Below are 9,723 nucleotides of genomic sequence, written 5' to 3' on the forward strand. Positions count from 1 at the left end.
GCTAAAACTTCTAGAGAATGCAGAGTAACTAAGAAAAAGTTTGTTATACTTTTTGATATGTTCTTCCATTTTAGATAGAGAAAAGATATTATTTTAGAAGTTTTTGCTGATGTTTCTTTTATCAAATATCTCACCTGCATGGAGAGCCATCAATGCCTGGTCTAGTCACTACTGGGAAATATCATTTATTATTACCAATAGGAAGAGATCTGAATTGGTTCCATTGATAGCACTGGGAAATGGCTAATCTTCAGAACAGCTGAATGAAACCCATCCAACTCTCAGAAGCTGGACCCAGGCTGGGAATGTAGGAAAAATCAGTTATTTACAGCATCCACATTCCTTCCTCTTTAATGATCCAAGTTAAGGTCCTCATTACAAAATTCTCTGTTTTCTCAGCAATAAAGGGTAAATACAGAGGCTGACTGAATGGATGTGATGTCCATCCATTTGCCCATTGCAAACATAATGCATACTCTTCCCCATCCATTAACTTTTATGAAAAATACACACCAGAATTTATGATCAATAATATATTTTAAAATGAGTTATCTCCTGTATAATCCTTTATTACTACCATAGTGTGTATGTGCTCTAGGGTTGTAAATAAATTTATCTACAAATTCTTTGTGACTGGAAACAGGTAGTGCAGGAAGCGCAGCGATGAGTGTACGTTCACTATGTTACTACACGTTATGCTAATACATCAATACAATGTCCTACCTTTGTACTTCTCTTTTTAAATATCACAAACTCTAATCTAAAGCCATTTCCAAAGCTGTAATTTATTTTACAATTGTTAGAGGCAAACTTTTCCAAACAAAATCCATCATATAAATCTATGTTGAGTATTAATTAAATATAGCTCTAAATTTGAGAAATTGTATCTCAGCAGAGTGTATATTTTGCCACTTTGTGGCCCAAAGCGTAACTGTACTGGACTGCAAAATAAACCATTAAGTCATAGCAAGCCAACTGGCCACAAAGGAATTTACCTACGATACTGAACTTTTTTTTTAAAAAAAAGGAGAAAATAAAATGAATACCGATTCTGCACAGTACCTTATGTCATAAGATACTACTTAGACTTCTGGCTGTGAACACATGTCCTTGTAGACTGTGGCCATGGCATTGCAGGTCTGTTTAAGTTCAGACTCTAAACATCTGATTCTATCCAGGATGTTCAACAGCTCCTGCAGTGTGTCCTCAATCAATTTATTCTCACTGCTGTAGATTTCAAACAATCCTTCTTCTATCTTCTTAGAGAATTCTGAAACCTTAAAAATCACAATGATTATACATCTTTTCCCCACTTTTCTCTCTGTCTTCACACCTATTCCTAAAAGAGATGATCCATGCCAGAGAATAATTTGAGTTGTACCTGCAGTCCCCACCCAAGTCACCCAGTCCTCGCCTTGTTAGAGAATGAATAGGCATCATCAAAACTGATACCAATCACTCAATGATGATCAGGACACAGTAAAGTGATTTTTCTCCCCTCCCTCACCTAGGAATACTAATTATACATCCTCATTGGCTGAATTCACTAAATTCAGCAGTGACCTGGAAATGAAAGGAAAATGCTCCACACATCTAACCACAATCCTCTATCAGGTAAGTGATTGTTCATGAGATTCCCTTTGTCATAACCTTTGCTGCACTTGACACCCACAAGGAACAGCTGGCAAGCAATTTAGGCTCTTCACAGGAGCTACAGAATTCCATGAAGAACAAAGTCTTGTGAAAGAGATAATTCCCTTGACACACAAACACCTAACATTCTTCACACAAAAATCTGCCATACATAAATTATAGCATTGCAATGTTTGGTTACAGGAAAGATGCATAATTACCTTCATAATAAGAGTGTCCTTAAAGTTGCTCATCAACTTGTGATCTTTTATTCTACTTTTATTTATTTCGTTAACTAGCTGTTTTGTTCTTTCACACATCCCTTCTACACTAGAATCTGGTCCCAAAAAACAATTTGAGGGCTTGCCACTGAAATCAAGTGTGGAATCTTCAATATCTGAGGTTGCTGTAACTTCATCCACTAAGCTGCAAGATTCCTCTCTGTTACAAGAGAATGAAAATTAGCATTATAGAAAGTTGGGTGACCATGATACCTACAGCCAAGCCCTTCTAAAAAAACATAGGTGCAGCACCAATATGTGCCACAACTAGAATACAGTAGCAGCAGGATCTTTTAAAGGAAGAAACACACATTCTTTAGTTCTTGTTCTCTGTCAGTGCAAGAAGTAAACTAGGGAGTTTGCTGTAAAATATGGAACTATTTAAAAACTATACGATGAACCAAATAAAGAAGATATTACCTATGACAGAAAGAACTGTTTGGTGAGTAAAAACTCCTTTTTTCATTTGGTACAGTATCCAAACATTGTCACCCAATTTGTTACCTAGGCATTTCTATCAGTTTCAAAAACTACAGAGAGAAAGTTTTTTTTAAAGTGTGTTCAACGCACATGACATTGCATTTGATGGAGACATTTGAACACCAGTTTACCTAGTACAATTAATATATGAATGTGTGTTTAATAAATCATTTTGTTCCTAAATTCAGTGCAATCCAGGACATGCTAATCTGGCATGGAGAACTACGAAGATCGTCATTACTATCAAAGAACATAAAACAGTACAGCACAGGAACAGGCCTTTTGGCCCACAATGTCTGCGCCGAACACCTTGCCAAATTAAACTATATCTCGTCTGCTTGCACATTATCTATATCCCTCCATATTCATGTGTCTCTCTAACAGCCTCTTAAATGTCATTATCGTATGTGCGTCCACCACCACTCCTGGCAGCCCATTCCAGGCACCCACCACTCTCTGTGTAAAAAAAACTTGCCCACACATCTCCTTTAAACTTTTCCCGCCTCACCTTAAATGCATATCCTCTAGTATTTGACATTTCTACCTTAGGAAAAAGATTCTGACCGTCTATCCTATCTTTGCCTAATAATCTTATAAACTTCTATAAGATCTCCCCCAAGCCTCCACCACTCCAGAGAAAACAACCCAAGTTTGTCCAACCTCTCCTTATAGCTCATACCCTCTATCTCCAGGCAGCATCCTGGGAAAACCTCTTTGGTACCCCTTCCAAAGCCTCCACATCCCTCCTGTAATGTGGTGACCAGAACTACACACAATGCTCCAAGTGTGGCCTAACTAAAGTTCTACATAGCTGCAACATGACTTCCTTACTGTTATACTCAGTGCCCCGAACAATGAAGGCAAGCACGCCATAGACCTTCTTTACTACCCTATCTACTTGCAGAGCCACTTTCAGGGAGCTGTGGACTTGGACCCCAAGATCCCTCTGTATGTCAGTGCTGTTAAGAGTCTTGCCATTAACTGTATACTTTCCCCTTATATTTGATCTCCCAAAGTGCAACATCTTCCCCTTTAATGTAAGGTTACCACTTCCATTAAAGTAACAATGGAATTTCTTACTGAACATGGTAAGTATTAGTACAATAATTTTCATGAAGCATTTTTCAGGTCATGGTCAGAATGTCATTTATTTATCAAAATACTAGGTCTTACTGGTTAAGGAAAAAATGCCTTGTATATCAATCATACACCAGGGCAACTAAGTATGAAGCACTTCAAATTTCAAATAATAAGGGGGCAAAAGTATTCAGTACTTAGCCAAATTTTACAAGTGAATGCTGTTTAAAAAGATCAGCATTTAGAGGAATGGCAGATAAATGTGTGCATGCAAAAAGAAAACGCTGGGGTAAAGGGCTACAAAGCCACAGGACGGTTCTGTAATACAAAAGACGGTGCAGATTATAAAGGGCTATAGTGCAGGGATGTACAATTGGTGGGTAGGCCATTTCTCCTGACCTGCCGTGAGTAAAGGCACAGGAAATCTGTTCAAAAATAATGTAAATAAAAATTATTGCAAAAAGCCACACAAGCTACTCCCCATGAAAGTACAGGATCTAGAGTGGTTTAGAGCAGGGACAGAATGAGTGGAAGGTTTGAACCCAAGAGACCCACTTGGATAATGCTGTGGAGGTCATGGTCTGAGCTTCAGCTGGGCAAAAGACAGAAATATAGAGGGGCAATCTTGTAATGGTGGGAGAAATCTGACTTCGGGACAAAGCAAAGAAAGTATCTGCTAAGTTTATTTGTAGATATTTTACTAGGAACCTGTAACTAGTGAGTTGAAAGGCTGGTATTGCAATGAACATCTCTGGTGAAAAGATTCAGAACAAAAATTTATTATTATGCTGAAACAGTGCATTGAGTGCTCTTGATTGTTTACTGGAAAATAAATGATGTGTCATTCCTATTAAATTTGTATTTATTGAACAATACAAGTAGACCTCCTGTACTGCTCATTGCAAGTCAGGCAAAAATGGTCCCCTGCCAAGTTCATAGCTGAGGCTACAGTGCAGGAATACGCAACATGCTGAAAACCTTTGGAGCCTGTGGTGAACAGCTGTAGTTGCAGATACTGCTGGGTGTTTGAGACTGGTGCTATCGAAATACAGAGTGTGGCATACATTCAAACTTTTATATCTCCAGATTTTAGTAATAGCTGTGTTCAATATTTAAAACTTTGCCAAAACAATACCTGTTTTTTAAACAGGTGCAGAAGCTGTTGTTTGGTCTACGTTCTCCTGACTGAGAACTTCCATACACTTTTCAAAGAATCATAGAACAGTACAGCACAATACAGGCCCTTCGGTCCATAATGTTGTGCCGACATTTAAACCTCGCCTAAGACTATCTAACCCCTTCCTCCCACATATCCCTCTATTTTAAATTCCTCCATATGCTTATCTAGCAATCCCTCATTATTGCCCTGTAATAGTCTTATTGTTCCCTTATAACTAAATTTTCCCTCCATTTTTAGCCTTGCATGTTTCAATACAAGATGTTTTGCTCTAACAAAATAATCTAATTTTCAGTCACTCCCAGCTGGCATTATTACACCCAAATGCAAAGTGTCATTGCTAACAAAATCACCACCAGCATGCCCTCCAACAACATGCTCCACTCATAACAGCAGGTATAGCTCTTTAATGGTTATAACTAACGTTAATGCCAAGAAATTCAATTGTTAATGCTATTTTTCAGAATTAGGCAATTGAAAATCATTTTTTTCCTGAGTAAAATGCAACAACAACCTTTCCTGGGTTGATTTACATCACTCTGGAAATTCAGCTGGGCATTGCTGGATTTGAATCACCTCAAACTCCAGTAACATTTCCACATTGGGAGTGTATTCTCATGCAACATTCCATTTGGAGCACTGCAGGGAAACTTAGACCAAGTTCTCCTGGAAGGAACAGTTATTGGGCACTCCCGGGACAACTTGGATTTCTAAGCAGAAGATAAAGCAAATGCTTGAAATTCAAAACAAAAGCAGAGAATGTTAGAAACACCCAGGAGGTCAAGCAGCATCCGTGGGGAGAGAACAGAATCAACAGAACTGGAAAACTGAGAAACCAAAGTGCAAAGAAGTGGAGGGAACCCTGGGACTATCTGTGGTAGGGTGTAGACCAAAGTTGTCCAAGTAACAATTACTTTAAAAAACAGATCGAGACAGAAGAGAAACAGAATGATACAGCCACATCTGTGGAGAGAAAAACAAAAGGTGGTTACATGAAATTGTCAAATTCGCTATTAAATCCCAAGGGCTACAAAGAGGCCAGACAGAGGATGCAATGTGGTTCCTTGAGCTTACATTGGGCATCACTGCATAGAAGCAAAGTGGTCAGAGTGGAAGTGGGACGGAGAATTAAAGTGCCAACCGAACGGAAGCTCAGAGTCACCCTTCTGGACTAAATGGAGGGATTCTGTGAAGCAGGAGACTACATCGGAAACACCAAATGCCAAGGTGAGAGGGGGGAAAGTTCAAAGGAGATGTGTGGGGCAAGTTTTTTTTACACTTGAGTGTGGTGGGTGCCTGGAATGCACTGCCGGGGTGGTGGTACAGGCAGATAAGATAGAAGTCTTTAATAGGCTCTTGGATAGGCACATGAAAATGCAGAATGAAGGGATATGGACCATGTGCAGACAGAAGGGATTAGGTGTGATGATCTTAATTAGTTCGGCACAACATCGTGAGCCAAAGGGCCTGTTCCTTTATTCATCCCTAGCCCACCTGGCTCCATTCCCCTTCTCATCTGGTTCCACATATCACCTACCAGCTGCCCTCCCACCCGTCCCCCCCACTTCTATATACTGGTCATGGTTTCCTTTCCTCCCCAGTCCCAATGCAGGGTCTCGACCTAAAATATCAACACACCCCTTTTGCCTCCACAGATGCTGCTTGACCCACTGAGTTCTTCCAGCAGTTTATTTTTTCATCCCAGTAATACTCCTCAGTTTTAAAGTTATCTTTTTGAATTCCTCTGTCTTCACTCCACACTTCCCTTTAACCTCTTCTAGCCCTCCCACTCCGTCAAATCCCTGTCCTTTAGTTCTGGCCTTTTGCACTTTCCCAATTTTAACCTTTCCACCATTGATGGCCAAGTTTTCTTTTGCTCTGGGAACTCCCTCACTAAACCTCACCACTTACCATATCCATTTTTCTCTTTTATTTCGTTCCTCAAAACCTAGCTCTTTGATAAAATTTTTTGTGCCTTTCTTGACGCTTAATATCAGATTTGGTTGATAGGCACTCATGAGAGGTGCCATGGATATTTTATTGTATTAAATGCACTTTATAATTGCAAGTAGTAGTTATTAAACTACTCCTAGCCTCATACAGCATTCCCCTTGGGAGTTTTCCTTCATTCACAACTCTGTACATCCTGAACATGAGTCCCCCTCATAATAAGAATGGTAGTCCATCACAGTTTATCCTGATCCTGTTCTAGCCAGAAACTCCATACATGCTTTCTTGCAACATTTACTGGCTAGTGATTAGGAATGGCCAATGTAGGGTTCCAACCACTAACATGATTGAACACAGCAACAATAAAGAGAACAAGATTCAAATTTGGTCCATGACATTAACACACTCATTGGGGGTGAGAGATTGGGTAACCAAGTGGATTTTCAGAAACAATAACATTTCAATTTCAGATTGTGGTAGATTTCCAATACACTATGAATTTCATAAATAAACAGGTAATTAGCTGAGCCAAACAATGTCATCAGGGAAATTCACTGCCCTATGCCTCCACCATGTCTTCTAAAAAGTTTGTTTTATTACTAAATATTTAAAGTTAGAACCCAGGGCTAAGCAGCTGTTCAATCTGTGTTTGAATGTGTGGGCCTTAAGGGTATTTAAATGTTAAAGGTCCTCTACCACCAACTGATGAAATGAACATCATGCATTCCTGTCACCAAGGGCTGCATTCATGATAATGACAGAAAATACATCAGGTGCAACTAAAGCAGAAAATCAAGGCATGTGGCCCAAGAACAACCAATCATACTACTACTGTGCTACCAATAAAAATATTCAACATGCTAAGAAAATAGAGCACACAGAGGCTCAGTCCTACATCATCTCCCCAATAAAAAGAAAATAATTCCAGGCCTGCTCACCTTAAATCGACATCTGTGTAGACATTTTTCCTGCAACCACTTGCTTGTGGCTTGTTTTCATTAATGCTTCCTTTGTTTTGTTCACTATCATAATCTTTATCGGCCATCCTGATCTAAAAGCAGGAGAGTTTAACAGCTTGCATCAGATATGATCAGAACAGACTAGTAATTCAATTAGGTTCCATCTTGATTCAGTTTTCTCCTCTCTGCAAAGCACTGTCTGATCATGTGTTACAAAACCATGGGGTCCAGCACAATTTGGAGCTTCACTCAACTGATATCCGTCAGTAAAGATTCTGTGAATTGCATGAACACGAAACCCAAGTTCCACCCACACCCTTTGATGGCAGATTAAGAACAGAACATGGGGCCTCCCTGGTCGATGTAGCTCAGTCAGCTCTAGACCTGAGAATATAAATTGAATCCTTTACCACCTCAGATACAAACTGATTGCCATTTACAAATTTAGCACCATAGCCGTGGGGAAGGAACAAAGAAGTGGATATTTTCCTAAAGAGACAGCATAGGAATGACAGGCTGAATGTACTCCTTCTAAACTGTGATTCTATGGGGGATTTATGAGAGGAATATAAAATTTGCAACTGTATACTCTGCAGAAGTTTGGAACAAAATCAGCCCTCTATGTAAGCTCAGCATCCAGATTCTTGAGTTCTTTGGTATTTCATGCCTTATTGATAAGTGAGCAACCATTCTGTCTCTTTTGATGCAACACGGAAAGGTATATACATCCAGCAAAGCTGGATCTGCTTCCTAATCAGCTTCAAATAATTCTACAAGCTGGTGCCCAACAAGTTGTCCTGGCTGAAAAACAAGCCACTTCCTCCAATTCACTAAGGCACAGACAGAAGTTTTTGTTTTGAAACAGCCTCCCTCAGAGCCCCAATGATGCATCTGGAGATACCACTCTCCTCCAAAATGACAACCAAGCAGGACAAGATGGTGCAATTCTGATGTCTAGGTGGTTTATTTAATTTTATTGTTCATATGCAGGTCCTGGGCACCCCTGGCAAAACTCACATTAATTACCCTACGTGAGCCATTGCAGAAAACATTTAAGAGTCAACCCACATTGCTGTGGCTCCTACATTCAGGCCAGACTGGGGAAGGGAGGCAAATTTCCTTTCCTAAAGGACATTCGTGAACCAGACCCTATTTTTGACAATGTAATAATTTCATAATCGTAAGTGAATAGCTTTTTAATTGATTATTTATGTAATTACCGAACTCAAGATTTATTTGCCTCTTTTACGTAGCGAATATGTTATTATGATAGGGGCTAGGTTAAAATGAAAGGTCATTGACTTGAAATATTCACCCGGCTTACTTCCAGCATTTCTGCTTTATATTAGTGGTTAAATTACTGGACTGGAATCCGAAAGCCCGAACCAATGATCCGGAGACAGGAGCTTCAAATGCACCATGATAGAGAAGGAGTTTAACTTTAAATAAATATACAATAATAATACAGGGTCTCAACCTGAAACGTCAACTATCCCTTTGCCTCCACAGATGCTGCTCGACCCACTGATTTCCTCCAGCAGTTTGTTTTTGCGCTCTGGTGTCAGTACCTGCCATATTCAGATGTCCTCCCCAGGATGGGGCAGTCACTGATCTTTCTGCATGATCTGCCCTTTGTGTGACTCCAGACCACAGTGATGGGGTAAGACTGAACTGCCCCTGAAAGGACCCAGAAAGGCACCTGTACCAACAGGCAACGATCTCTGACTCAATCAATGACCGGCCGGGGCCGGGGTTGGGGCCGGGGCTGGCCGCACCCCGGGGCCGGGGTTGGGGTTGGGGCCGGCCGCACCCCGGGGCCGGGGTTGGGGCCGGCCGCACCCCGGGGCCGGGGTTGGGGTTGGGGTTGGGGCCGGGGTTGGCCGCACCCCGGGGCCGGGGTTGGGGCCGGCCGCACCCCGGGGCCGGGGTTGGGGTTGGGGCCGGCCGCACCCCGGGGCCGGGGTTGGGGTTGGGGCCGGCCGCACCCCGGGGCCGGGGTTGGGGTTGGGGCCGGGGTTGGGGCTGGCCTGGGCCGACACTGCGGTGGTGCGGCTGGAGCCTATGCCAACACATCATGAGCCCAGGTTTCCCGTCACCCTCCCTATCGCCAGGACCCGCCAGGCCATCACTCGTCCTTCCGCGGCACCGCGCTGTGCTGGAACCTCAC

General features: G+C 41.6%; 1 protein-coding gene across 3 annotated transcripts in view; it reads right to left on the bottom strand.

Moving 5' to 3' along the window:
• Nucleotides 1-391: 391 nt before the first annotated feature.
• Nucleotides 392-9,723, bottom strand: part of LOC127584924 (synaptonemal complex central element protein 2-like) — a 37,797-nt gene continuing 28,465 nt past the window's right edge. For 2 of the 3 annotated variants that reach the window (XM_052041941.1, XM_052041940.1), the window contains exons 2-4: nt 7,536-7,648; nt 1,854-2,073; nt 392-1,277 (exon numbers count right to left, since the gene is read on the bottom strand). In XM_052041941.1, the coding sequence (XP_051897901.1) occupies nt 1,083-1,277; nt 1,854-2,073; nt 7,536-7,642 (522 nt within the window). In that variant the 5' untranslated portion in view covers nt 7,643-7,648 and the 3' untranslated portion in view covers nt 392-1,082. Of the gene's footprint in view, nt 1,278-1,853; nt 2,074-7,535; nt 7,649-9,033; nt 9,272-9,723 lie in introns of those variants that run through there. The other variant, XM_052041942.1, reaches the window with a different exon arrangement.

Source organism: Pristis pectinata, chromosome 31, assembly GCF_009764475.1.
Source record: "Pristis pectinata isolate sPriPec2 chromosome 31, sPriPec2.1.pri, whole genome shotgun sequence".
NCBI classification, from domain to species: domain Eukaryota; kingdom Metazoa; phylum Chordata; class Chondrichthyes; order Rhinopristiformes; family Pristidae; genus Pristis; species Pristis pectinata.